Consider the following 24,619-nt stretch of genomic DNA (forward strand, 5'->3'; position numbering starts at 1 on the left):
ATAAGAAAGAATTTTGGAAGTGCACGCTTTGTCTGTCTTGTTTCAGAGATTGTACCAGAGATTAATTGAGGGGAGGATCTTTTTTCACCACAACATTTTTTCGACAATGTTAGCGTGCGCTAAGCCTTCGTCATGGTTTGTTTCTTTCGTCGTTTCTCCTTCTAACTACAGCTCTTTTCTTGCCTAGTCTGCTCTGTTCGACTTTCAGAGCATGCTCGTTGTCGTTCTACTGCTCATCTGCACGTGCACCTACGTCCATGGAGTCGCTCCATCGCTTCTCGATCGACACAAGACTGGGTAGACCAAATTCACCCTTCAATGTACAAATTGGTACTTATCAAGGCACTTTAGACTACTAGGAACGTTTTGGAAGTGCGCGAGAATAGGTTAGTGTAGAGAACGGACTTGTAGATCTAATTAATTATTTATTTTGTTTTGTTTTAGGAGAACGGCTCAGTCCTTACGTAGGTATATGCTGTGCTCTAATGGCTGTCAACATACTCTTTTTTCAAGCAAATTGATTACTCACTCTGTGGCATAGTAGTACCAGTGCATGATAAAAGCATTAGGTGAAATGCAGCGCTTTTGGAAATCTAAATACGCTACGTAAAAGTCTCAATTTGCTCAAATTACATATTTACGCACACTAGTATTTGACGTCACTTTTTACTATTGATATCACCATGTCTCAACACAAAATTCTCTCCGACTTCGTTGCTGGTTCGAAAGGGCGTTATTTTGCTCTAACCAGCTGGAGCGACGACAACAAAACCGGGATCGATCTTACATTGAGCGACGGAGCCGATGCCTACGAAACAAACCGTAAGGGGCCCCCCTTTTAGGTTCGAACCCACGTGCCTCGCTTTTCGAACGAATTTTCTCGTCAAGTCTCCGCCAGCGAAATCAAAACGCTCGCCGCCGAGGCGAGCATGACTCAAAGCGAGTTCTTCCGCACGCTCATCGACGCGCTCACGTCGAACAAACGCGAGAAACGCGATGAATTCGCGTTCGAAATAAAAACGGAACGCGATCGCCTTCAGGCACGATTTCCGCTTCTTTTCGACGCAGTAGTATCACATTGTTTGCTTTAGTTGACAGTAAAGAAAGTCCTACAACCGGACACGATCAAGGTCTTCGACTCTTTGCGCTTCCCTCTCGGCTCTGGCTTCTCCTAAGGCCAATTCCTTTGCTTCGCGACTCTAGTTCGACTTGGGTACGTTGACGCTAAGTCGTTTCGATTCGAAAGAGACTATCGCCGCGATTCTACGCTACTGTGTCGAAGAATTGAAGGAAGCGAGGGTACTTGGCAATATCGATTAATTAATTAAAATCGTATATTTTTTGAAAATTTGGCAGGTTTCTGTTGCGCGCGCTACGTCCGAAGCGTCGCGATTGTCGGCGGAAAGAAACGAAGCACTGAAGGTTGGAAAACATTTTTTTAGTTTTTTCTAATTGGTTTTTTTTTCAGAGTTTCGAAAAGGCTGTTGAGTCAAAAGAATCTTTAGAAATGGATTTGTATTCTAAGGTTGCTAAGCAGATATCTTTACCTACGGTCCGGTCCACTCATTCTTAGTCTTTTTAGTTCAAACTTCTTCTCAATGCCAAAAAGGCAAAGATACGAGAATTGAAAGAACGCGGTATAGGAAAAAACCCCCTATTGTTTTAGTTAGATTATTAGTGTTTTCATATGCCAGGTGGTATGCATCCCTGTGTTTGCCTTTGATATATCTAATTTCCTCTTGAAGTTGCTCCTGCGGCAACTCCCGAGCTACAACAGGAAGCAGCAGCAGAAGAAGAAGAAGAAGAGGAAAGGGAATTAGATCAAGAAACCGACGAGTTAGTGCTAATAAACTCGCGTAATTATCATTATAAAGACTTTGGTTTTGAAGTCCTGATTCGGGATCAGAAGAGAAAGAACAGGTATTCCGAATACAATTTATTGCCTCTGCTACATTGCTTTGTTGTGTCTCAGCCTCGCAAATCAGCTGAAAATCGATTCTCTCTGCCGGGCGCAACCCAACTCCTTGGAGAGGACTCTGACCAAGAAGAAAAGTCGGCCGATCCACTCCCCAAAAAGTTGCAATATAGGCATGTGATAAGTATTGATTTCTAGAAGCTGCTTTATAGGAGGAAAACGAGGAAGGCAGCCGCCGCTAGCATGCCAAAGCCTACGACGGTAAAACGTGTTACGCGTACAACGTCATCAGCATCGGCATCGTCTACTGCAAGCACAGGGTAAGATAACATTACAAGATAAATGTTATTATGTACTAATTAGATCATTTATTATTTTAGCAGCGGCAGCAGCCAGACGAGGAAGAAGGCTAAGCAAGTTGAAGAGGCCGAATCACTAGAAGCTGAAGATTTGATGGATTGCATTTGAAAAATTGCGGCATCGTTATTTTTTAATTAGTTTAGTGGGGATTCTTCTACCATAACTAGACTCTTGTTAGCTTGACAGCCATCTGTTTGGCATGAAACAAGCAATGGTAAGACCTTTGGCGTTCCATCTTTTTAGTCATAATCTTTCGCTGTACATTAGGGGCACAGTCACGTGGTTCTGTCATTCGCGCACGGTGTCTGCGAACACGGCCGAAGAGGAGAGCCTCTCGCTGTCATGCAAGGCTATCTACAACGTCGAGTGCAGAGCATACAAATAGGTAAGCTCGAAACGCCCTGTCTCGACCTCGCGTCGTTCATTTGCATGCGGTCGGCGTTTGTGCAGGCGATCGCTTGTTGCGAAAAGGCTCTCCTACTGAAGACCACAAGCCTCGTGAATATCCTCGCGCGGCCTTTTCTTACTTGGGGGTCCCTGCTGAAGATGTTCGCCCGTCCTACGTGCAAGCCGAGCCGTCGCCTCGAAACAGGGAGCACGTCTACTTCCGTACGCTAGAACGTTCCACAGCCTGACAGGTACCTTGGCTTTGCATTGCGAACCGTGGCACTAAATTTATTTTTGCAGAAAAATGTCTCGTCTCTTAGAGAAACCATGCAGTTTTGAGGGCTGCAGCGAAACTTTGCAGGAAACTCTCTAGGGAACACGTGATTGTCTTGTAGCTCACTAGTGGATCCATTCGTTGCACAGACCCCATAAAACGTTTTGTCGTACTAAGATGGGGTTCTTGTCTTTTTCAGATCAGAATGACAAAGAAGCAACGGATAAGACGGAAGTGTCTAGGTCCAATCAGCCTAGGCAAAGAGCGGAAGAAAAGTTGAGCTGAAGACAGAACTTTTTTTTGTAGTCCTAAGAGGCATGTGGTGCATGTGTAGTAGGCGCATAACACGATTAGCACGCCTTGCCTCCTTGACGCGTCCTAGGTAGGTAGACACAGGTTAGATAGGACACCGGCGGGGTGGTGCACCCCGCGTGCGCTGCCGCCGCCATGGAGAAAAGGGCAAAGTACAGAAATTTTATTTCAATAAAAGCGAAAAAACAAACAGCCTTCTCCCTCTTCTAGCGCGGACAGTTTTTGTTGACGGGGTCTTGCCCAGGACCCCGGAGGAGCAGTTTTTTGTGACGGGGTCGTGCTCAGGACCCCGGAGCAGTTTATAACGTCATGCCCAGGACGCTCTCCTAAAGAAAAGCAATGTGAAACTGAAAAAGAGAAGAAATATACCATACCAAAGCTCTTCAATATTCTTCAGCGCATGAAGCTAAGCTTGTCATTTTTGCTAGATGTATGCCTGCTGCTGTTCATAAAAATCAATAGGCAACCAGGCATATTTTTGCTTTAGGTGCCATTCTCCAAGGGAGACTACCAATAAAGATAGTAGCATAGTTTGGAGATACGCGCCGTATAAGTGGGCAGTTTTCCTTCTCGTGGCCGCACAACCGCTTCAGCGGTTGATGTAAGCCTACCCAGGAGGCGGGACAGTTTAGACGTTATGGCCTCAATTATCCAGGAGGCATACAAGCATTTTAGAAGACTGCATCTATGGAATTGAGATGCAAATCCCCGCGGTCCGGCAGATGGACCGACCCGTCGTGCTGAGGACGTTGGGACCGCGGTCTACCTCTTCATCGCTTCTGATTCTATCAATTACTGCCAAATAATGAATTGTTCGTGGGCATTTTGATACAACACGCCCGACTTTTACGCCGACACGCTGTTTAGCGAGACTTCGCCACGACGAAAGAACATCAGAACGTTTCTTAATGCCTATAGCGTACGAAGCGCTTGCATTGCCTCTTCCGTTTGTCGAAAAGAACTGAGTTCCCAAAGAGAGCCCCCAACTTCAGTTTACCTTCCCAATCCCATGCACTGACAATGATAAACCACCTCGGCGTAGAGCGTATAGTTCGACGACGGAATAGACCCGAAAACGACGAAAGAACACGATCACATGATCAAAGCGCTTTAGCTTGCCCGTATCTCCGCGGAAAGCACATAGTGAAGACTTTGTATATTTATATTCTAGAAAGAAATACATACACACGCGCACAAATATAAATTAATTAATATACTTCCTGTTCAGCTATGATACATTTCTCGTAAGAAATTTTGTATCAAAGCGTCATAAAGAAGAAAACTATTTTAACAAGAAAGAATTTGCCCAAGCCAAGCATGGGGATCTTTAACCTCATCCTCCACCTTGACCACCACCTTGATTAGTTAAAAATTGATTAGATACACTCTAGGCTCTGTGTGTATTACTGTACCCCTTCGACGTTGTGGACGAAATGAGGAGCCACTACTGTGTCCCATGAGAGGATTGTACCCTTTTTGATTTATCGATTAATTAATAAGTATCGCTTTCTCAAATATTTCCTCTCTCACCTGACTGCAGAAATCGTTTCTTAGGCGGCGGTTTCTTCTCGTCGGACGAACTCTCAGGAGGACGATGCCCTTTGCTTCTGTATCCGCCTCCCCTTTGATGCCTCTCCCAATCCTCAATCTTTTCCAATCTCTTTGCCTCCTCGATCTTAGGAGAACAAAAAAATTCCCAAATAATAGTACTTGTGATAGTAGGAAGGTTTCAGACCTCTTTACGCTTGATAGCGTGATCAGCTGCTTTCTTATCCAACTGAGCCTGCATGCGAGCTCTCACCGCTAGTACATCATCATGAGCAGAACCTAGAGAGAAAGAAAGAAATAATTAATAACACCCGGAAGTATTGTTTTTCGAGCTACTGCTGGATTTACTCTATCAATATATCGAGATACACTGTACTTACTATAGGCTCTCGGCTGTTCTTCGATTCGATATTTCCAGGCGATGAAGTGGCGTCGGAGATAGTTCGTCCACACGATGTAGGCGAGAATCGCGCCGATCAGAATGAACCAGCCATATTGTTCCAGAATTCCTACGACTGCGATCGAATTGAGAGGGGAGAAACGCTCTCGCGAAGACGGGATTACGTGACGTCAGTGTTGTCGTTACGATTTCTGGCGTCGTGTTGACGAGGATGTTGGGATGCTGGTGATCGCTAGGCGTTTTGTCGACAGGCGGCGACGAATCGACGCTGTCTGGCGGCGGAACGGCCGCATCCATCGCGAGGAATCGAAGGACGGATTTGCGACTAGCGCGCGTGAAGTCGCTCCTTCGCGCGCAATCGCGCATGTGCCGAAACTATGAGCTCCTTGGAAGCGACCCTTCGAGAGATCTGCCGCAAGTACGAGGAAGCCGATGACGTAAGTTAAAGCGTCGTACGAGTCTTTCGCGCTAAAGGTTCGTACAACAGGACGAGGACTACATCGAGATCGATTTGGGGAAATCGATCTACGAAAACAGTAAATCTCTTCGCGAATTTTCGCGAGCATTTGTAACTGATTACGTAGGCGAAGGAGAGCTGACGAACGAAAAACCGCGAGGGTCTCATCATCTATTGACATCATCACCATTATGTTTCCACTAATTAAAATTTTTAGGTGGGAGGAGGAGGACAAAGAGGATTTTATAGAGTTGCGCGTAATCGACGACTGGCTTTATCCGAGTCGTCAAAAGCAAAAAGTCGAGACGATAGGCCGATTTCGAAATCCGCCAGCCGTCGACGAAATGCCAGATGACAGTAAAAAAAAGGAACAAATCTTCTAATGAATAAAGTTTCACTTGTTGTTTCACTAGGCCTCGTCTCTGATGATTGCTTAGACTCTTCTCTGAACGGGTAAGATAGCAGAGAGATTAATTAATTAAAGTATTGATTTTTTTGTCTTCAGGTCTTTTATTCCTAAGCCCCGGTTTAGTTTCAATTGGATTGACACCATTGCGACACCAATGCGACCTCTTCAGAAGCAGCAGTTGTCAGGTTTCTCTAACCCCAGTCATGGTGGTGGTGGTGGTTGCGATGGTCTTCCGTCGTCTTGGCTCAATCTCAGCCCAATGAGATCCTACGTTTTGGTTCCCATGGATGCGATATCGGTGGAAAATCGGACGGCAGCGTTTCCGCGACACGTGCTGGAATCTTCTCTGGTTTTGCACAAAGGAGAAAGCGAAGAGAAGGAGTCGGATGCGTTGTCCACTTCGGATAGTTGGGAAGGTTATGAGAAAGGCTTGACAGAGATAGGCTTGACAGAGACATGGATTGACGATCAAATGGAGACGGAGAAGGAGAAGGACGACGACGATGATGACGACGACGACGACGACGACATCTGTTTGATAGATATACCAACAACAAGAGAAACAGAATCAGCCGTAAGAAAATATATGTAGTATTATTACATTGTACTTGATGTGTACCTTTTTAGAGGGAGCCTGTTGTTGTTGCCACCCATGAGAAGGAAAATCTTGGTAGCTGGTCCAACGAAGAAGATCAAATCATTAACCTATTACCCCAAAGATGTAACTGTAAATAATCGCTATGTAAACGTTTGATGATTTTCTTACGTCAATTTTTAGACGATTCGCGCGCTATTCAAAGGTCTAACTCCGCAGAAAAAGAAAAAGAAAAAGAAAAAGATGACGATGAAGCCATTGATTTTCATTCCTTTGAGCGAGATTTTGAAAAAGAAGACAACGCCAACGAAAATCGTCGAAGTTCCGCTTTCGTTCTAAACGAAGACGGAACCAACTCATTTTGGAGACCTTCGTTCGAACAAAATTCATCTTTTTGGGGGGAAAAAGAAAACGAGGCGGAGGCCGGTTGTCTCATGTTATTGCCTCCCGACAATTTCGCAGACGATCAGCTTCTCTGCTTGACTCCGCGTCGGATGGATGTAAGTAAATAAATAAATGATATAAAAATTCACTAAAAAAGGACTGCGCAACGGGTGTCGTCGTCGCTTTTTAGTCTAATCGTTTTGAAGTCAAAACAATGAATCTTCGTTTTCTAAGTGAGGGAAATGAATGTGAACATAATTAGTGAGATACATTGATTTCACCTTGCTTCGATGCATGGGTGTGTGGCACGACCCGGTGGTGGGCGCGGCATCAGAGATGGCTCTTCCTTCTCCTCCTCCTCCTTCTCCTCATTTTCGTCTGCGCTCACTTTTCTGCTACTATTACTGATTTATTTTATTATTTTATTTTTGACGATTACGTGGCTTGCTATACGTACCTTTCGATGTGTTCTGACGTCACGTTGGCATCGCAGATAACTCCCTTGCTACCGTCGCCCACGGGAGGAGAAATGGTCGTTGTCGTGGTGACCGATCCATCGCCGCAACCCTTTCTCTCCCAATCAAACGGATCCGTATCCTTGTACCCACGGGATATGATTGCCTTGTCAATACAAGACAAAAGCAACTATGAGAGAGAGAGAGAGAGAGAGAGATGGAATTAGGAATAAATAAATAAATAAACGGAATGAGTCCCATACAGAGTAATCAGGTTTGATGAAATATGTGAGACTTTGTATGTGTAGCAAAAACGGTTTCAATTCAGTTGGAAGATGTTGGAGAAATTCTTGGTGATTGTAGCGCGCCTTGGCCCAACCTACTTTCTCCTACACATTTTTTTTAAATACTTTTTTTGTTTCGATTGATCTTGCTGCTACTTTTTCTTTGATTTTTCGCCACGGCAACTGGCCCACTACAAATTCAACCAGCATGTAAAAGAGTGACCACAAATCGTCATGACAACCGAGCTCCTAAACAACGCTCAAAAATCCATGTGATGACGTCATAAATCGTACCACAGAGCGATGCGCGTTAATAGAGGCATATCGAACTGTTCCGCGAAAACCAGCCGCATTTCTTGGCTACAATTAATTAATTAATTAATACTAGCCAATTATGATTTATTTTTAGAACCTCTCTAAGTTTTCCAGACGAATCAACGTATTGCCTAGACAGGCCAAAATCCAACGCATACACAGTATGTCGAGTACTTGGCGATGCGCCAACAGCAAAATTAGACTTCGGAAAGAAAGAAATCAATTTTCAACCAGAGGCTATGTCTACTTCATACGGGTTTAATATCTCGATGAAGAAAGCCGCACGCGTGAATGCTGCGAATGGCTTTGAGCGCCTGCTGCGCAAGACGAAGCGCCGTGCTTGCAGAGAAATGACAGCCCGGCTGCTCTTTGCGAAGTTCGGCCAAATTTCGTCCTTGCAACGTCATTACCATGTAGTTGAATTTCATGTTGCGACCGTAACCAAGCAACTCGCATATGTGGTGAAATCCTAACAATTCTTTGATTAGGTTGCGGTACTTCAGTGTAATGATCGCCTAAGCTACGAAGGAGGGGTTTAGAGCCTATGCTAATATTATGTTATTGTATCTAGTTTCTATTTTGCTTTCTCTCGCTTCTCGGTTCTTCGTCTAGCTCTTTTGCTCTCTCTATACTACCTTGGAGCTTCTTGAGAACTGCCACTTCCATCTTGAGTATTTGTTTTCGCTGCTCCAATTTTTCCAATTTGAGAGCCACTTTGTTGCCTGTCTTTCCATCGATTGCTTCGTAGATTTCACCTTTTCGAAATACAATCGACTATAGAAGTATCGTTTTACGGCAAAGGGATTCCCTACCGAAACCTCCGCTGCCGATTTTCTTCGTCTAAATAAAAGGAAATCTCGGTTTCGACGCGTTATCGTCGCTAAGCGCACCAGTTTCCATCTGTCCCGAACGACCGTTCGGCCAGCAATCTCGTCAGACATTTAGAAAGCGACTTCAGAGCATGACAAAGGTGGAAAGCCAAATCAAACGTCGTTAGCGTTGTTATCGTATCGCGTGTTGATATCAACGCTTACACAGTCACATGACGGATCTATAGATTCGTCGCCTTTTATTTTCTGGTCTATGTTCACGTAATTAACGCACCATCTTTAATTTTCAATTTCTCTGCGACTGATATCAATACACATTTTTCGCCGTCATTAGGATCACGTGGTAGGTATGCGTCACGCATGACAGCGTCAATCACATTTCACCAACCCCAGGAGCCAAAGCGCCGCTCACGCTCACACATCGATACACCAGAGAGACACCAGAGAGGAAAAGAGCTCGCGCGCGAGCTCGAGGTCACAAGCGTTCGAGAAGAGAAGAAAGGAGCCCCTGTATACCCAACTCTACAGTATCATCGAATCGTCGCCTCGAAAACGATTATGAATCCTCCCCCGGGCGCCTACCAAGGAATCCATCAGAAGCAGGAATCGTTCGTTCGACGTCAATCGAACGTCGCGGATCCGTCCGCCGGCGACGTCACCGACGCGGACAAGAGAACGATCTACCAGCACCCGCTCTTTCCCCTCCTACTCATGCTGTTCGAAAAGTGCGAGCTCGCCACGCAGACGACCGAGTGCCCGTCGGCGCGATCGATCGACAGCGATATACGGCTCTTTATCACGCAGATGCAGACGACGGGAAAGTCGTTGCTCGCCGAAAGCGACGATGTCGATAGTCTGGTTAGTTTTGCCGTCGTGTGGGCCACGCGCTCTATGGGGGGTCGATTGCGGGGGCGTGGTTTCTTTCTGAGGATGCTACTTCCGCGTGCTAAAGCGTGCTTCTCTAACGAGAATTCCTTCTTTTGTACTGTGTCACTTCCCGGATGCACCCATAGATCTTCCCCCCCGCGCCGCGCGCGTGCAGGATGCGGAACGCTGTAGCAGACGAGAGCCCCGCGAGTTTCTTCTTTGTTCCTGTCAATTACCGGATGTTCTCACGTTTTCTAATTTTTTTCCAGATGGTTCATTCAATCGAAGTCCTACGCATGAATCTGCTCGAGTTGGAAAAGGTCGGCGATCTGTGCAAGGACTTCTGCCAGCGCTACATCGCCTGTCTCAAGAGCAAAATGCAGAGTGACAACCTTCTAAAGCCGCTCGGCGATCATTCGCCGCAACCGTCGCCAGTCGTCGACACGGCGGCGCTCAGTCGCGTTGTAAGCGGAAGTGGAATCCGGGCGTCGATGTCGTCACCCACGCCCGATGACGACAGTCGAAGTGCCGGAAGCAGCGCGGAGGACGGAACGTCGGCTCCCTCCGCGTCCGCGGCATCGCTACCCGTTAGTACGCGATCGTGAAAGAGTCTAGAAGCGGCGTAGTTCGCGTAGGAGTTTTCCGCGTCACAGAAATGCTTCAAGGCTGCACGGGACACACTGATTGGCTCCCGCTAATCACTTAACAACCAATCACCTCTTTAGTCTTAGTTCTATCACAGGGCGTGGCCCGCACGAACGCGGCAGATTTCTCACAAACTCGCGCACATGCATAACACACTCGCTTCCGATTTTCACAACTGAAGCGAATCATGTGATGTTCGTACTTTGTTGGTATCAAAGAAGAGATGTTGGACTAATGGCGCATTCTGTCTTACCCCGTGTACAGGAGGACGAGCAGGTCGTCGTGACCGTCGCCGCACCGAGCGAACCCAAGCGCAAGAGCCGACGCAGCGTCTTGCCGAAACAGGCGACGAACGTTATGAAAGCGTGGCTATTTCAACATTTAGCCGTAAGGGCGGGCGGGCGATCGCACGTCAGAGGGGGGGCCTCCACCTTTGTCCTCTCTCAGCATCCTTATCCGAGTGAAGACGAAAAGCGGAGACTCGCAGCCATAACGAATCTCACCTTACTACAAGTGAATAACTGGTAACGCGCCGAATGAAGAGTAAATGAATTGAAATTTGTTTTCATTGATTCGTAGGTTTATTAACGCGCGTCGGCGAATTCTTCAGCCAATGCTGGACGCCGCCGCCCCCGCAGCTGAGCTCCCCGCGGCGGCGGCGGCAGCTCAGTCACGCGCCAAAAAACCGCGCACCGGGCATGCGCTGAGACGGCCTCAAGAGCGCCGCTGGCCAGCCACAATGCCAATGGAAGACATCGACGTCACTGACGCTAATGATGATGATGATGACGATTTCGACGATTGTGATATCGGGCCGGCTGGCAATTCACTCATGTTGAGAATGCAGCCGCGGTATGACGTCGAAGTCGAGTGTCCTGTCCCTCCGCCCTCCAGCTCGAAGGGAAGACGCTTTGCGGCATTTCAGCATATGGCCCCTCTGCAATTTACTCCCACTGATTCTGAAGACTGTCTCCTTGTATCAACTGACAATAATTAGAGTGGAAAAATCAACATCATTGTGTTGCTTTGATAATGATGATGATGAATGTGGTAGCTGGTCTATTTAATTTTCATCTAACTTAATTACACGCTTTTGATTACGTGATTTTTCCCTTCAATGCGAGACTTTCTCTAATTTGTCGGTCCAGTTCCTTTATGATGCGATCGTCGTGCGTGTAAACGCCCGTCTGGAGGAGCGTGTCGCGCTCTTCGATGAGCCGCGCCACTCGATCGTCCACCTCGCTTACATCCGGAACAGTATCGTCGACACGTACCTTTTCGCGTTCCCGTCGCTCGAGCTCTTCTTCCGATTGGCGTTTCTCTCGCTCACGCGCCTCCTTCAGTTTCTCCACTTCCTGTTTTATGTCCACAAATTCTTGCCGTTCAGAACGCATCATCTTTATAAGAGAACACTTTATTTATTTTTTCACCCTATTGATTTTTTCCCTGCTGCACCTCTTTTTCCTCGTGAGCCAAATAACGAAGTCTCATGTGCTCCAACTCGCGTTGTTGCCGCAGCAATCGTGCACGCGCGTCGGCCTGCTCTTGCTGCTTCAGGACGGACAACTCCTTGAGCGCGCGTCCCCACTGCTGCTTATAGTGCAATTTCGACTTCGTCAAAGCGTCCACTTTGCGTTCAAGCTCAGCCTTTGACCAAAAAATTGATCAAGGACCAAATACAATGATTTCTTCTAATAAACCTTTTCTAGTTTTAGGACGTTGATGTCAGCTTGAAGATGAACTTCCGGCCTATTGCTCTGCTGACTTCGATACGTAGAAAATTCCTCGACCTTGGCGTCATAGCGACGCTCCCAATCACTATTCTACAAACAGGAAAATCAAGACTACGGGGAGCATGACGCGAGATCCAAGTCTCTAGTACCTGCGCTAATAAACGCTTCCTCTGCTCTTCCAGGTCACGTATCTTAGACCTGTACACGTCTCAATCAAAACACGCTACGAGACCCCCGCACGGCCATCCTACCGTTCGATTTCCAAATGATGTTCGTATAGCTCCTTTGCACGACGCTCAGCGTCGAGCTCAAGCCGCTCGTTCTTTTCCCTCTCCTGCTGCAAAGCAGCCCAGCCCTGATGCAACTAAAAGAACCAATACAAGACTCCCTCTGGGATTCGTCGTCGTCGTCGCACTTGCTGTTCGCTTGACGCTAATTCGCGGTTCCGTTTTTCGATATCTCGTAATGCTTCCTTTAGTTTATCTTCCAATTTCTTATACTCGTCCACCTGGGGAGGACTGGTACTTGATGCCTAGGGTCTCCTTGTTTGTTTCTCTTACTCTTTTCTGGACTAGCATTTCTCTTTCCGTTTCGCGTCGTTTCCATTCGCTAGCTAACGCTTTCATGTGAGCCGCCTCTTTCGATTTGAGCGATTCGGCGAATTTTCGCTCCTCCGCGTCCTTCCAGACTTCCAATTCGAGAGCGGCTTCGTATTCAGGACCACCACGTCCTAAAAAAGAAGATTTTTCAAAAATCCATCAACCTCCTAGAACGTTCTACGGTCTTCAAACCTATATCTCTATGCTGATGTCCGTCTTGAAACGAAAATCAAACTCATACATATAAACATTACTACGAAATTTTGTTTTGATTCTTACCTTGTCGTATTACGATTTGCCTCTGCTCTTCCTGAGGAACTACAGCTTGCTGTGGCTCCGTATTCTCCGCTGGATACTCACTGGAACCGTACCGTGCCTTCTATCTCATGATAACCCCCCTTTGATCTACGTCATTGTCTCCTTTATTTAATTCTCTTACGAGGCTCTCCGCGACTTGAGGTGGGACTGGGCCATGATCTTCTAATACCAAAGCGACTTTCAATTCGCCCACTTTCGAGCCGGAAGACGTGCTGAAAAAGTTAAAAGGAATAATTCAACATACTCAGACATCTAATGTACATACCCTTCGCCAGCTGAGATCCTATATGCGGCAGAGTGCGTCTGCTTCCAGCCAATAGTTCTACCATTAGGCTAAATAAGAAAAAAAAATAAAATTGAATTTCTGCGCCGCGTTGATGTTCCTCTTCTCACCGTGAGAGCGTGTCGTTCTTCTTTGGATACATTGGATAGCCATATCCGGCTTACACCGAGAAGAATGTCTTTGGAGTGCTTATCCTTGTGCCACACTTCAACGTCCAAGGGAACTCTGTATATACAATAGAGGGTAGTCTATGTGTCCCTGCTGGTTTTTCCCCCCTTATTCACTTCTCTAGTTGATTCTCCAGCTGCTGAGACAATGAGGCGAAATCGAAGGAGCAAAACGAACGCGGAAGTCGCTTTTCCACGTGACGCTGCACTTCGACAGCCGGGCGCGTCATAATGGGAGCGGGGCTTCCAAAGAACGGATACGAATAACTAGTACAGAAAGCACAGCTACTCTTAAATAAATTCTATCGGTGATTTTCAAACCTGAGGTATATCCAAGCGACTGTGCCCACTTTGGAAACGTCGAAAATCTTCACACTTTTCAAATCGATTGAGAACGAGAACTGATGCCATAACGTATCCACGGCAACCCCAATATCTCGTTCTGGGTCAACGTAATCCCCAATTTGTTCAACAGAAGGAATTTCGTGGGGAGTCGATATCAAACCGGGCTCGGGATTCGATTTCAACGGCGTGATGTGATCCATATTAGGTGGGGTTATATCGAGAAGATATTCAGTGGCTTCGCTGCTATTTAAAAGAGGAGGCGGAGCCACTTCCTCCTCATCCTCCTCTTCCTGATTATAACTATTGTAATTTTCTTCTTGCTCAAGTTCAAGTCTAAGGACCACGCCTACGCTTCCGACATTTCGACCGCGCACATTACCGGGGTGGGGAATAAGTGAATAACTATTCTCGATGCACCAACCGGATTGCATGGAGAGCGTTTTGAATGGTATCCTAGCAATGGCCAACGTTTCGCCGTCGCGAATCAAAGTGATTTCGATGTCGGGTTGGGTTGATATGAAGGAGAGAAGTGGCTCCGTTTGTGCTCGGATTCGTAGCATCGCTTTTTCTATGGAGAATTCCGGGCGAATGAGATCCAGGAAGGGTTTGTTGGCGATTTGGTTGCCGAGAAGATTGAAGGAAAATTGATACGGAGATTTGGGATCGAGTCGGACGTCGGGAGAAACGAGCTACAAGAGTGGAGAGAAAATACGTCAAAAGGGTTCTTGTAGATGTTTTATTTTACCTGGATTAGGTTATTGGCTTCCGTTATAGTCAATGACAACAGGAAGGTTCTATCCAAATCAGACTTTTCTCCCAGTTGAAAACAGCCTTCGTCCTCATTCAACATCAGAACAAGATCGTCTTCTAATTACATCAATAAAAGTTAAAAATCAATAAAATTAAAATCATTACTTTGTTCCCTGGGTTCATTTTCAGGTTTAGATTTAGATTCTACAGGCGGAGGTCCGCTGTCGCTTTCCAGACTCAAACGTATCTTCACTTCCGGCTTCATCTTAGCATACGTCGAATTCAACAAAGCATACCACTTAGCAACCTAAAAATAAATAAATTAAATTTGAAATTTAAAATAAATATTCGAATTAACCGTTGGGGGTCCCTTGTGAACGCTTCTCAAATCGAGCATCACGTAGCCGACCAGCTCGCGAGACGTCGATCCGATGTCGTGCGCGTAGAACTGCGTGAGAGGGCGTGGTCGCCTTTTTTTCAAAGAAAAATGAGAAATCGCTCGCCTGGAGTTTGATCGGCGTTCGCTGGAGACGGTGGTGCTTCAATTCGCGACCGGTTATCTCCCAGGCGAGCTCCGTGTTGATGTCGGGCGTCGTTTCGTGATAAACGGGATCGGTCGCGAGCGATTCGTCGTTGAAACGCGCTTCGACGACGAGTCGACGCTGCGCGCGCTTCGGAAAGTGACGACCTACGTTCGAATTAGTCCTTTTCGATTCGTTACGAGCGATGGAACCTTCGAGAATCGCTGCGACGAGAAGAAATCTATCAGCCGCCATTTCAGTTGATATCTTCACTGCCGGGAGTTCCACGAGCGCGCGAAAAGGACCATACATGCCCCATACATGTTCATCTACAGATCGAAAGGAAGACGTTCATGGAACTACAGAAACACGTGCACTGTCGTCGAGGGAGCAGCCATTTTTCTAGCGCCAAATCTTGCCTTGCAAGGCCCACGTGCAAAATTGGCGTGAACTGCCTCGGCCAACCAGCGTTTCGTTGCCTTGGTGAATCGAACACAGTGAGGTCACCAGCGGACATTGCATCACGATTGCATCATCTTCAGTATAAAAGCGACGGGGCCCACGCACAATCTTCAGTCTTGCTAAAGGGTGGGGGATGCCAACGGGCTAGCCCTAGAGGTTGATCGTGAGCTGGGGAAGCTGATGGTTGGTCACCAAAGCGTCGTCGTCTTTTGTCGATCCTTACCGAAACTGTCAGGCGCAGTGGACGGGCGTCGCTTTGCGGCGCTAAGATCGGCACTGGGGGTCATATAAGGTCGTTGAAAGGCTTGGGTCGTGAAGTCAGGCGTTTCGCGTTATGCTGAGCGAGCGTCTGGCTAAGGTTTGCCACTCTACTGCCAAAGAAACGTGTGGGGGCCCAGTGTCTCGTGGTATTTCCTCACTCGGTTTAACGATCTATACCCTGAAGATGACCTGACCCCCAGGACAACGAACGCTTGACCCTCTATTGGTGGACTTGGCGATCGCTTCGTAATTCCTCTCTCATCACGGTAGACTCGTTTCCTATCTAAGCGAAAGTCTACGGCCTCTCTGGGGCCCCGGTACGACGCGGTCGGGGGGACGGTGTGGGAGAGCCGTTCTCGATCCAGGCCGTACCGGTCGTGTTTGAGCCGTTGAAGCAAGGTCTCGCTTCCAACATTTTTGGGCTGCAACTGCGTTCGAACCTCCGCGTGGTGCAGCCTGGATCACGCTAATACGAACGCATCGCAAAAAGGTACGTACACGGGCAGATTGAACAGATTTTATCTTGTCTTTTTTTTAGATTTTCGATCGCGACGAAGACGATCCGCGCGCTTCGATCAAGTCATGCACGTACAGGCGAAGAAAAAAGCCATGCAGCAGATAACGTATCGTTTCGTAAGTTCAAAGTGGTTCTGGTTCTACCTGCTTGATTTATATAGCTTCCGGACGTTTTCGGCAATTCGCGTGGCACCGTGCATGGCGCGCGATCAACTGAAAAGCGGAGATATATGTCGGCGAGAAAAATTACGTAGACAGTCAGAGTCGATTGCATTGTGTGTGTTACGTACAGTGCAGACTATAGTACAAAAACGAGAAAAAAAAATATAGCTCTTAGCGTGCGTACGGTCGAAAATATGATCTCTTCAGGGATCGCTTGGTCTCAGGATCGTTTTTCGTGTTCGCCTACGGCACTTACTCGGTTTCCGTCGTCCGTCCTCCGCATGTAGACCGTCACGACGATGATCAACGTTGCGAAGCCTTCGTAAAGTGCTCGGACGCCTCGCAAAAGGCAATCCGTGGCGAATCGTCGTCGATTCGGCCGGAAAAACGACAATCCTTTTCTGTATCAAGTTCGGCGAGACGATCAGCACGATCCCGAGGATCAGCTACCCTCAGCTTCAACGTAGAAACGATCACCGCGATGGATCGTCAATTGAACATCCGTTGCGTGAGCCCACAGAGTTTGTTTGTAGGAGCTAGGCACGTCAGCGTGACGTTATCGGTGTCCTAATTGGGTTCTTTTAATTAAGTGCAAAGCCGGATGTGAACTATACCAAATTTGCTCGATTGTCTAGCTGCGAGGAAAGGTCACCGTGTACGGCACAGTTTTTTAATATTTTTCATTCAATTGCTGTCATTGGCGGACTGGAAGTGCGGTTTTTAGTTTCTCACGAGTAATTAGACCCAAACAATTCGCTATTGAACTGTGTAGGCATTTTGCTCAGGCTGTTTTACTTTCTGTAAAGCATGACACGCCTTCGTCTCTTCTGCTATAAATCTAAGCGCTTGTTGGTGGAGAGGTTTTATTGTTCTGCGTCCGGTCAGTTTACAAGACAAGTTATCTGAGCAAAATTTCACCATGAAAATGCCACTTTTAGCGGGAGGAGTAACATTGATACTGTTGCATGTCTTCCAGCAATCCAGCGGTACAGATCAATATTTCATTATTTTTTGACTGACCTTTTCTTGTTATTAGCAACAGTCAGACTTGCTAACAGGACGGTCGAAGGAGGAGAGACTCAAGGAAGAGTTGAAGTACAAAACGTCTGGAGACAATGGAACTCCATCTGCGACAGGTCATGGGAAGACGAGGATGCGGATGTGATCTGCAGGCAGTTGGGATATGCCAGCGGGCGAAAAATGGATGAATACAGGGCCAGAGGCTATTCAAGCTATTCCCAGGGGTTTCTAAGAATGAACGTTGAGTGTGCGGGCAGTGAGTCAAGAATTCAATATTGCCAAGGATTTGAAAGCATTTTTTCATACTCAAGTTGCGGTTATGGTAGAGAAGAAGCAAAAGTTGTATGCTACGGTAAGGCTGACTGTGAGTGGATTGAGCTCAGCGTTGGTGACGGTTAATTGTTTCTAGACGAGCCTACTACTACTACTCCACCACTAACTACTGATCCACCCTACAGATTTAGACTTGCGGGTGGTTCCTCTTCTGGAAGAGTTGAAGTCTACAATGGATACCGATGGGCTGTCCTCTGTGACAGCTATTGGAGTTCAAGAGACGCGACTGTGTTTTGTAGACAGTTGGGATACAACAGCGGACACAAGTCCAATAGATACATTTCTGGAGGTTATTGCTTCCGAAGAATAGACGTTGTGTGCAGAGGTACAGAGTCAAGGGTGCAAGATTGCCAACTTGAAGACGGAGGACAGTCATATTCTTGCGGTTACAACAGAGAACAAGCAAAAGTTTCATGCTACGGTGGGCTAGAGGGCTACGGTAGCTGCCTCGACGTTGGTAACGAATTGTTTTTCTAGACGTATATACAGATCCTACTACGCTTCCACCACCGACCGAATCGCCTTTCCGTTTCTTGAGATTCAGACTTGCGGGCGGTTCCTCTCGTTCTGGAAGAGTCGAAGTCTATTATAAATATCGATGGGCTGTCCTCTGCGACAGTTCCTGGAGTTCGCAAGATGCAATTGTGACTTGCAGGCAGTTGGGATACGACGACGGACGAAGGTCGTCTGAATATTTTTCCAGAGGCTCTCGAAGCTTCCGAAGACTGAACGTTCAGTGCAGAGGTAGAGAGTCAAGGGTGCAAGATTGCCGACTTGAAGACGGAGGACTGTCAAATTCAAGTTGCGGTTACAGCAGAGAAGAAGCGAAAGTTGTATGCTACGGTAAGGCTGACTGTGAGTGGATTGAGCTCAGCGTTGGTGACGGTTGTTTCTAGACGAGCCTACTACAACTACTCCACCACTAACTACTGATCCACCCTACAGATTTAGACTTGCGGGTGGTTCCTCCTCTGGAAGAGTTGAAGTCTATAGTGGATATCGATGGGCTGTCCTCTGTGACAGTTATTGGAGTTCAAGCGACGCAACTGTGATTTGCAGACAATTGGGATACAACAGTGGACAATCGTCAGATAGAGACTTTTCCAGAAGTTATTACTTTCGAAGAATGGACGTCGTGTGTAGAGGTACAGAGTCAAGGGTGCAAGATTGCCAACTTGAAGACAGAGGACAGTCATATTCTTGCGGTTACAACAGAGAACAAGCAAACGTTTCATGCTACGGTGGGCTAGAGGGCTACGGTAGCTGCCTCAACGTTGGTAACGAATTGTTTTTCTAGACGTATATACAGATCCTACTACGCTTCCACCACCGACCGAATCGCCTTTCCGTTTCTTGAGATTCAGACTTGCGGGCGGTTCCTCTCGTTCTGGAAGAGTCGAAGTCTATTATAAATATCGATGGGCTGTCCTCTGCGACAGTTCCTGGAGTTCGCAAGATGCAATTGTGACTTGCAGGCAGTTGGGATACGACGACGGACGAAGGTCGTCTGAATATTTTTCCAGAGGCTCTCGAAGCTTCCGAAGACTGAACGTTCAGTGCAGAGGTAGAGAGTCAAGGGTGCAAGATTGCCGACTTGAAGACGGAGGACTGTCAAATTCAAGTTGCGGTTACAGCAGAGAAGAAGCAAAAGTTGTATGCTACGGTAAGGCTGACTGTGAGTGGATTGAGCTCAGCGTTGGTGACGGTTGTTTCTAGACGAGCCTACTACTACTACTCCACCACTAACTACTGATCCACCCTACAGATTTAGACTTGCGGGCGGTTCCTCTTCTGGAAGAGTTGAAGTCTATAGTGGATATCGATGGGCTGCTCTCTGTGATCGCTCGTGGAATTCAAGAGACGCAACTGTGTTTTGCAGACAGTTGGGATACGAAAGCGGACAAACGTCCAACAGCTCTTTTTCTAGAAGTCGTATTTTCCGAAGAATGGACGTTGTGTGCAGAGGTACAGAGTCAAAGATGGAAGATTGTCAACTGGAAGACAGAGGACTGTCCGTTTCAAGATGCCGAGAAGCACAAGTTGCATGCCACGGTGAGACTATAGTACTAGTAGCTGCGGGATAGAGCTAAGTACTGATGACTGTCGTTTTTAGATTCTACTACTGAACCACCCAGAGTGAGACTGGCAGGTGGTTCGTCTCGTTACGAAGGAAGAGTTGAAATTAATTACGAAAATCAGTGGGGCACGGTCTGTGACGATTCCTGGGACTCTAACGATACTGCCGTGGTGTGTCGTCAGCTAGGATATTCAAGTGGCGAGTCCAGAAGTAGGGCATATTTTGGTAGGGGAAGCGGGCCAATATGGATGGACAATGTAGAGTGCGGAGGCAGTGAGTCAAGCCTTGACCAGTGCAGATTCAACGGTTGGGGAAATCACAACTGTCATCATAGCGAGGATGCTGGGGTAGTTTGTCAGCTTCTGACTCCAACTCCGCCCCCTTGTTCATCATGGTCTCGTGTGCGTAAAGACTTCATGTCAATGTCTTCAGTTGAAAAGAGGCGCTACATCAATGCAGTGGTCCTGGCATCTACTAATTCCCGATACAAGAGAGAATATGATAACTTGCTGGGCATCCATCATGACAATTTTGACACCATGATCCATCGGCGAGACGAATTCCTTCCCTGGCACAGATGGTTTTTGTTGCAATACGAAAATCTACTTCGTCGCATTGATTCTCGTATAACTCTGCCCTTTTGGGATTGGAGAGGAGACAGACCACTCTCAACATCATCGTCATCAATGTGGCATCATAACTACTTTGGTGGCAACGGGCAGCCGTGTGTAACAAACGGGCCATTTCAAGGAAGTCAATGGAGTCTTCCAGATCGTTCGTACCTTGAGCGAAACTTCGACCACGAAGCTATCTTTCCGGACTACGTTGCCGTTGCTCGCCTCCTAAATGAAAATAATTTGACCGAATTTGAAAGTATCCTCAGGGTGCAGATGCACAACAACGTTCATTGCCATGTTGGAGGAACCATGTGTTCATTGTCAGCTGCGTACGCTCCAGAATTTTTCCTTCATCACGCATTTATCGATAAACTGTGGGAAGACTGGCAAAATAAAAGAGGAAGTTGTAGAACTACTTACTTTGGAAATATAGACTCGGCCATGACTGCGGCTTCAGGTGCTACACCAAGGCAGTTTCTTGATAACTGCCGCTTGCCTGGTGGAGTGAGCGTTAAGTATGCTGTAACCCCTTCAGTATCTGATATAGAAAGAACGCTTTCCAGGCAGTCCACGTCTATGCTCTCTCGTTTGCCCCAAAGACGTGTCAGTGATCTAAATCAAACCGCCATCCGGTTGTTTGGTGCGTCTGAGACAGATAGAAGTGCAAGTCGTCGTTTTGTGAACACCATACGACAGCATGCGGATGCGCGCTTCGATTACGGCGGTAATCTGCGTACACTGCTGATGTCAAGACTGGGATTATTGCCAGGAAGGCCTGAACCGACGGAGTTTCCCTGGCCGTCTGAACCGACGGAGTTTCCCTGGCCGCCTGAACCGACCTGGCCACGGCTGAGACCGCCTTACGTTCCCTGGCAACTGCAACCGCCAGAACCGCCGTCATGGCCTTTTGACTAAGGTGCCCAACAGCGCGGGAAATTAGTTGGACAAAGCATCATCTTGGTTCTTTAGCTACTGTTTTTCTTTCATTCTGTTCAGCTCAAGTCTCTTTCTGAAGCTCTCACCTTATAGCTCTTTCCGCTCGCTTGGCATTCACTGCAAAATCTTTTAGCTTTCCTTCAGAAATCTTGTAGGATAGTTTTAGTGGACCTGCATACCATTCAAAATAAAGGTGTAAATCTTTCACGTGCTCGCCTCAATGTCACAAATGAATGCTGGGGGAAATACTGTGGTGGCGTTCCCGTATTGCAATGTGCAAAAATGGTCACTTCAGCGCCGTTTCATGATGGCAACTAGAAGAAGAGCCGCTGCAGACGAGCAAAGGAAAAGCGCAACAAACGCCGTTTTGTGATATCGACCTTCTTTTCAAAAAGTCATTGCCTTTAGAGAATGTTCAAAAATTGACTTTGACTAACCTTTCAGTTTGTCAACTTTTGTTTCTCCGTTCGACTTATCAACCCAATTCATTGACCTGCGCACGGCCATTTTCCACCGAGAATACCTCCGATCCCTCACTTCATACATAAAAAATATTAGAACAGAGAAGCAAAATCAATTGCCTACTAACCCTCCACTTGAACGCGTGGATTAAACGTGTCGCCTTGACGCTCGCACGTTGCAGCATCCGGATTGAGCCCAACCGCTCTGGCTGCCGCCATGGCAACACCCAAAGCGGTCGTCTCAGACATAGGAGCCCTCACTGAAAAAACACGCATCAAAAATATTTATGGGAGCTTTGAGCGAAATACCAATAGGAATTCCAAGAAGATCGGCCTGAAGTTGAAGAAGCAAACTATTTTTCGTCATCCCCCCGTCGACAAGTAGCTCGGTGAGCGGAATTTTCGAATCTTTGTTCATTGCTTCAAGAATCTGATACGTCTTAGTTACTGTGTTTCATTACCAAATAAATTATTAGCGTACTTCTCTCGTTTGAAAGCAGACCGCTTCCAACGTAGCCCGAGCTATGTGACACCGATTCGTGTACTGAGTAAGACCGACTAAAACTCTAGAAGGACGTAACGCTAATTTACTTATGTATTAGTTTATTGAATTTGCAGATACCCTCTTGCATCTGGCTGCCAGTAGGGTGCAAATAATCCCGAGAAGGCCGGTACAAAATAAACGTCACCCGTATCGGTGACTTGACTGGCGAGCTCCTCTAAAATTTACACTTAAAAATTTTCATATTATTTGTTGATTTTTCCGGCCTACCTACGTCGGATGATTCTCGAATTATTTGAAGGTTATCTCGCAGCCAGCGAACTGCGTCGCCGCCAATAGCAACAGATCCCTAATCCACTGATAAAACACCTTCTACACGGGAATAGCGCTATGACTTACTTCTAAGGCATATTGAATGGGAGCATTGGGACCGAGTTGAAACGCCACAGTAGTCAGAAGACCGTGCTGAGAAAAGACGGGCTAATATAAAAGAGAGGAACTACGTTATGTGATAAATCTTGAATAAAAAATCAAATACCGTGCTTCCGGTATTGTAGAGAAGAAAACAACCAGTTCCGTATCTAGACAATAGGGATTAAAAAATATATGACTAAAGGGAGTCAAGAAAGACCAACGTGTTTTTGGCATCTCCTTTCTTGGGAGTCTTCGCAAACGTGTGCCCATATAAAGCAGCTGATTGATCACCCAGGCACTAAAAGAACTCTCATATTTCATTTTTTTCTATACTATTCTTTCACTTACACCGGCAATGGGAACGCCTTCTAGTGGTCCGGTCGCCTATAGCAACAAAAAGAGCTTGCGTGATGAGAGAGTCCTCTGCTTCTGATCTACTTACAATATGACCGTAGACTTCAGAAGAACTCTTAATTTTAGGAAATAGAACCCCACCCGGAATATCAAAAAATCTAAAGAAAACATCAGGAGCTCTTTCTTTCTTTATTAGCGTAAATACTCACTTCATTAGCGATTTATCCCACTGGTGACTCTTGATGCTCATCAGCATCGTTCTGCTGGCATTAGTGACGTCAGTCACGTGTTCACCCCCATCGATTCCACCCGTCAAATTCTTAGGTATAGCAAAAATTAAAACTCGCATGTCGATGTATCACGGCTTACCCAGATTAGCCAAGAATCGACCGTGCCAAACATGCAGTTGCCCTTGGCAACAGCGCTCCGCACGACATCACTGTTATCAAGTAGCCAACGCAGTTTCACAGCGGAGAAGTACGGATTGATTGGAAGACCACATATGAGCTTATATCATGCACGAAATTAAAAGTACATAAGCGACTAGAGTATTGACTCACTTGCAACGCGTCTTTGGTTTTTAGAGCCGTCGCCTTGATAAGAGAATCCACCGTATCAGTCGTTCTCATGTCAAGCCAAACTTTGGGAAAAGCCACGATTTAATTAATTAATTAATTAATTAATTAATTAATTAAGGTGCTAAATATACCTATTGCGTCGTGTAGTGGTTTTCCTGTTGTTTTGTCCCACACTACGGTCGTTTCGCGTTGATTCGTAATTCCAATAGCTGAAATCCGATATTCGTTTTATGCGTTCATTTTTTTCCTATTTAGAATCTGTGCCTTTTATCTGACTCGTGTCGATTCCTAGCTCTTGGCATTTTCTCATCGAATTTTCGATGCAATCCAACGATGTCTGAAGCAATTTCGTCGGATCGACTTGACTCCATCTAAATAGGCCACCAACTTGAGAATCTACAAGTACTGCTGCACAGTTTACCCTGGATTGGGCTGCGACGGCGAGAAAGGAATTTGGTGAGTCGCCTCCTTGATCGCTTCCCCCGTTTTAGCGGAAAAAACCTCGAGAAGCGCTCATCTAACGACTAAACACAGTACGTGTGCTACTCAGAGCTACCATAAAACGCGTAGACGTCGTTCCCTGATCTAAAGCGCCCACGAACGGGCCGCAATCGTTCAAAGAAGAAGAAGACATCAGCAGTTTTAATCCGGGACTCTTTAGCGACAAAACGCGTATGTACAGTACTACAAGTGGAGAACGGTAGGCGCTTTGCCCCTCTGTGCGAAGATAACACGGCTGCAAATTATCTAACCACAAGCAAGTTTATTATGAG

The 24,619-nt window shown here is 46.6% G+C and overlaps 8 protein-coding genes across 11 annotated transcripts; 4 read left to right on the forward strand and 4 right to left on the reverse strand.

The window, feature by feature from the left end:
- Positions 1-683: 683 nt before the first annotated feature.
- On the forward strand, positions 684-2,913 carry LOC136198447 (DNA repair protein XRCC4-like). Its single transcript, XM_065988393.1, has 14 exons — positions 684-822; positions 889-1,040; positions 1,092-1,130; positions 1,204-1,299; positions 1,357-1,422; positions 1,469-1,525; positions 1,583-1,637; positions 1,746-1,836; positions 1,890-1,920; positions 1,973-2,076; positions 2,128-2,235; positions 2,296-2,489; positions 2,543-2,660; positions 2,726-2,913. The coding sequence occupies exons 1-12, from the start codon at positions 684-686 to the stop codon at positions 2,381-2,383; spliced, it is 1,026 nt and encodes a 341-aa protein (XP_065844465.1). The 3' UTR covers positions 2,384-2,489; positions 2,543-2,660; positions 2,726-2,913.
- Positions 2,914-4,389: 1,476 nt separating this feature from the next.
- On the reverse strand, positions 4,390-5,533 carry LOC136199733 (selenoprotein S-like). Its single transcript, XM_065990026.1, has 6 exons — positions 5,361-5,533; positions 5,177-5,311; positions 4,984-5,075; positions 4,779-4,923; positions 4,661-4,720; positions 4,390-4,604 (listed from the first exon to the last, which is right to left on the reverse strand). Exons 1-6 carry the CDS (start codon positions 5,491-5,493, stop codon positions 4,582-4,584), a joined length of 588 nt encoding a protein of 195 aa, XP_065846098.1. The 5' UTR covers positions 5,494-5,533; the 3' UTR covers positions 4,390-4,581.
- Positions 5,464-7,872, forward strand: LOC136199731 (uncharacterized). Of its 2 annotated transcripts, none has more exons than XM_065990022.1 (8): positions 5,464-5,633; positions 5,684-5,732; positions 5,781-5,814; positions 5,871-6,010; positions 6,067-6,106; positions 6,159-6,636; positions 6,690-6,789; positions 6,841-7,872. In XM_065990022.1, exons 1-8 carry the CDS (start codon positions 5,574-5,576, stop codon positions 7,167-7,169), a joined length of 1,230 nt encoding a protein of 409 aa, XP_065846094.1. In that variant the 5' UTR covers positions 5,464-5,573; the 3' UTR covers positions 7,170-7,872. The 2 variants fall into 2 exon arrangements, with proteins under 2 accessions (XP_065846094.1, XP_065846095.1); XM_065990023.1 differs by having other exon boundaries at positions 5,523-5,633; positions 6,690-6,783; positions 6,841-7,870.
- On the reverse strand, positions 6,919-9,113 carry LOC136199732 (tau-tubulin kinase 1-like). 2 transcript variants are annotated; one of them, XM_065990025.1, is made up of 11 exons: positions 8,986-9,113; positions 8,908-8,935; positions 8,731-8,850; positions 8,350-8,564; positions 8,193-8,297; positions 8,075-8,140; positions 7,937-8,029; positions 7,760-7,885; positions 7,499-7,686; positions 7,323-7,439; positions 6,919-7,270 (listed from the first exon to the last, which is right to left on the reverse strand). In XM_065990025.1, the coding sequence occupies exons 1-11, from the start codon at positions 9,034-9,036 to the stop codon at positions 7,228-7,230; spliced, it is 1,152 nt and encodes a 383-aa protein (XP_065846097.1). In that variant the 5' UTR covers positions 9,037-9,113; the 3' UTR covers positions 6,919-7,227. The 2 variants fall into 2 exon arrangements, with proteins under 2 accessions (XP_065846097.1, XP_065846096.1); XM_065990024.1 differs by having other exon boundaries at positions 6,923-7,270; positions 7,323-7,445.
- Positions 9,114-9,289: 176 nt separating this feature from the next.
- LOC136199735 (homeobox protein PKNOX2-like) lies at positions 9,290-11,542 on the forward strand. The gene is made up of 5 exons (XM_065990028.1): positions 9,290-9,783; positions 10,062-10,379; positions 10,702-10,824; positions 10,885-10,961; positions 11,017-11,542. The coding sequence occupies exons 1-5, from the start codon at positions 9,484-9,486 to the stop codon at positions 11,432-11,434; spliced, it is 1,236 nt and encodes a 411-aa protein (XP_065846100.1). The 5' UTR covers positions 9,290-9,483; the 3' UTR covers positions 11,435-11,542.
- LOC136199734 (centrosomal protein of 120 kDa-like) lies at positions 11,474-15,427 on the reverse strand. Its single transcript, XM_065990027.1, has 19 exons — positions 15,366-15,427; positions 15,136-15,320; positions 14,991-15,080; positions 14,798-14,939; positions 14,628-14,749; positions 13,859-14,571; positions 13,655-13,804; positions 13,481-13,595; positions 13,353-13,420; positions 13,209-13,299; positions 13,049-13,148; positions 12,962-12,985; positions 12,731-12,900; positions 12,586-12,678; positions 12,422-12,534; positions 12,320-12,368; positions 12,138-12,260; positions 11,893-12,084; positions 11,474-11,834 (listed from the first exon to the last, which is right to left on the reverse strand). The coding sequence occupies exons 1-19, from the start codon at positions 15,406-15,408 to the stop codon at positions 11,535-11,537; spliced, it is 2,883 nt and encodes a 960-aa protein (XP_065846099.1). The 5' UTR covers positions 15,409-15,427; the 3' UTR covers positions 11,474-11,534.
- Positions 15,428-16,742: 1,315 nt separating this feature from the next.
- On the forward strand, positions 16,743-21,744 carry LOC136199898 (deleted in malignant brain tumors 1 protein-like). Its single transcript, XM_065990204.1, has 11 exons — positions 16,743-17,265; positions 17,327-17,434; positions 17,493-17,540; positions 17,591-17,926; positions 17,984-18,328; positions 18,385-18,750; positions 18,804-19,148; positions 19,205-19,570; positions 19,624-19,959; positions 20,021-21,517; positions 21,571-21,744. Exons 2-10 carry the CDS (start codon positions 17,362-17,364, stop codon positions 21,514-21,516), a joined length of 3,711 nt encoding a protein of 1,236 aa, XP_065846276.1. The 5' UTR covers positions 16,743-17,265; positions 17,327-17,361; the 3' UTR covers position 21,517; positions 21,571-21,744.
- LOC136199899 (glycerol kinase 3-like) lies at positions 21,687-24,515 on the reverse strand. 2 transcript variants are annotated; one of them, XM_065990206.1, is made up of 19 exons: positions 24,403-24,515; positions 24,268-24,347; positions 24,111-24,217; positions 23,978-24,055; positions 23,829-23,908; positions 23,638-23,775; positions 23,478-23,587; positions 23,357-23,426; positions 23,263-23,298; positions 23,136-23,212; positions 23,039-23,081; positions 22,900-22,980; positions 22,771-22,849; positions 22,621-22,717; positions 22,480-22,564; positions 22,308-22,428; positions 22,127-22,258; positions 21,975-22,073; positions 21,687-21,920 (listed from the first exon to the last, which is right to left on the reverse strand). In XM_065990206.1, the coding sequence occupies exons 1-19, from the start codon at positions 24,478-24,480 to the stop codon at positions 21,829-21,831; spliced, it is 1,683 nt and encodes a 560-aa protein (XP_065846278.1). In that variant the 5' UTR covers positions 24,481-24,515; the 3' UTR covers positions 21,687-21,828. The 2 variants fall into 2 exon arrangements, with proteins under 2 accessions (XP_065846278.1, XP_065846277.1); XM_065990205.1 differs by having other exon boundaries at positions 21,687-21,917; positions 24,403-24,492.
- Between the last annotated feature and the right edge of the window lie 104 nt (positions 24,516-24,619).

Source organism: Oscarella lobularis, chromosome 1, assembly GCF_947507565.1.
Source record: "Oscarella lobularis chromosome 1, ooOscLobu1.1, whole genome shotgun sequence".
NCBI classification, from domain to species: domain Eukaryota; kingdom Metazoa; phylum Porifera; class Homoscleromorpha; order Homosclerophorida; family Oscarellidae; genus Oscarella; species Oscarella lobularis.

Excerpts from the sequence above, each read along its gene's own strand:
- LOC136198447 (XM_065988393.1), top strand. The coding sequence starts at position 684 with ATGTCTCAACACAAAATTCTCTCCGACTTCGTTGCTGGTTCGAAAGGG. Across the intron at positions 1,300-1,356 it reads AAGAATTGAAGGAAGCGAGG|GTTTCTGTTGCGCGCGCTAC; the intron begins GTACTTGGCAAT and ends AAAATTTGGCAG. Across the intron at positions 1,837-1,889 it reads TTAGATCAAGAAACCGACGA|TCCTGATTCGGGATCAGAAG; the intron begins GTTAGTGCTAAT and ends TTGGTTTTGAAG.
- LOC136199733 (XM_065990026.1), bottom strand. The coding sequence starts at position 5,493 with ATGGATGCGGCCGTTCCGCCGCCAGACAGCGTCGATTCGTCGCCGCCT. Across the intron at positions 4,924-4,983 it reads ACGCTATCAAGCGTAAAGAG|ATCGAGGAGGCAAAGAGATT; the intron begins GTCTGAAACCTT and ends TGTTCTCCTAAG. Across the intron at positions 4,721-4,778 it reads GAAACGATTTCTGCAGTCAG|GGTACAATCCTCTCATGGGA; the intron begins GTGAGAGAGGAA and ends TAAATCAAAAAG.
- LOC136199731 (XM_065990022.1), top strand. The coding sequence starts at position 5,574 with ATGAGCTCCTTGGAAGCGACCCTTCGAGAGATCTGCCGCAAGTACGAG. Across the intron at positions 5,815-5,870 it reads ACGAACGAAAAACCGCGAGG|GTGGGAGGAGGAGGACAAAG; the intron begins GTCTCATCATCT and ends TAAAATTTTTAG. Across the intron at positions 6,790-6,840 it reads ATTACCCCAAAGATGTAACT|ACGATTCGCGCGCTATTCAA; the intron begins GTAAATAATCGC and ends GTCAATTTTTAG.
- LOC136199732 (XM_065990024.1), bottom strand. The coding sequence starts at position 9,036 with ATGTCTGACGAGATTGCTGGCCGAACGGTCGTTCGGGACAGATGGAAA. Across the intron at positions 8,141-8,192 it reads CGTCTGGAAAACTTAGAGAG|CCAAGAAATGCGGCTGGTTT; the intron begins GTTCTAAAAATA and ends AATTAATTGTAG. Across the intron at positions 8,030-8,074 it reads TTAACGCGCATCGCTCTGTG|GAGCTCGGTTGTCATGACGA; the intron begins GTACGATTTATG and ends AGCGTTGTTTAG.
- LOC136199735 (XM_065990028.1), top strand. The coding sequence starts at position 9,484 with ATGAATCCTCCCCCGGGCGCCTACCAAGGAATCCATCAGAAGCAGGAA. Across the intron at positions 9,784-10,061 it reads GCGACGATGTCGATAGTCTG|ATGGTTCATTCAATCGAAGT; the intron begins GTTAGTTTTGCC and ends ATTTTTTTCCAG. Across the intron at positions 10,825-10,884 it reads GGCTATTTCAACATTTAGCC|CATCCTTATCCGAGTGAAGA; the intron begins GTAAGGGCGGGC and ends GTCCTCTCTCAG.
- LOC136199734 (XM_065990027.1), bottom strand. The coding sequence starts at position 15,408 with ATGGCGGCTGATAGATTTCTTCTCGTCGCAGCGATTCTCGAAG. Across the intron at positions 14,750-14,797 it reads AAATGAACCCAGGGAACAAA|AAGACGATCTTGTTCTGATG; the intron begins GTAATGATTTTA and ends TGATGTAATTAG. Across the intron at positions 12,986-13,048 it reads GCAAATCGTAATACGACAAG|ACGGACATCAGCATAGAGAT; the intron begins GTAAGAATCAAA and ends TTTCGTTTCAAG.
- LOC136199898 (XM_065990204.1), top strand. The coding sequence starts at position 17,362 with ATGACACGCCTTCGTCTCTTCTGCTATAAATCTAAGCGCTTGTTGGTG. Across the intron at positions 17,927-17,983 it reads AGCAAAAGTTGTATGCTACG|ACGAGCCTACTACTACTACT; the intron begins GTAAGGCTGACT and ends AATTGTTTCTAG. Across the intron at positions 19,571-19,623 it reads AGCAAAAGTTGTATGCTACG|ACGAGCCTACTACTACTACT; the intron begins GTAAGGCTGACT and ends GGTTGTTTCTAG.
- LOC136199899 (XM_065990206.1), bottom strand. The coding sequence starts at position 24,480 with ATGTCTTCTTCTTCTTTGAACGATTGCGGCCCGTTCGTGGGCGCTTTA. Across the intron at positions 23,427-23,477 it reads TGGGATAAATCGCTAATGAA|ATTTTTTGATATTCCGGGTG; the intron begins GTGAGTATTTAC and ends TGTTTTCTTTAG. Across the intron at positions 21,921-21,974 it reads AAAAGTTGACAAACTGAAAG|AAGGTCGATATCACAAAACG; the intron begins GTTAGTCAAAGT and ends CTTTTTGAAAAG.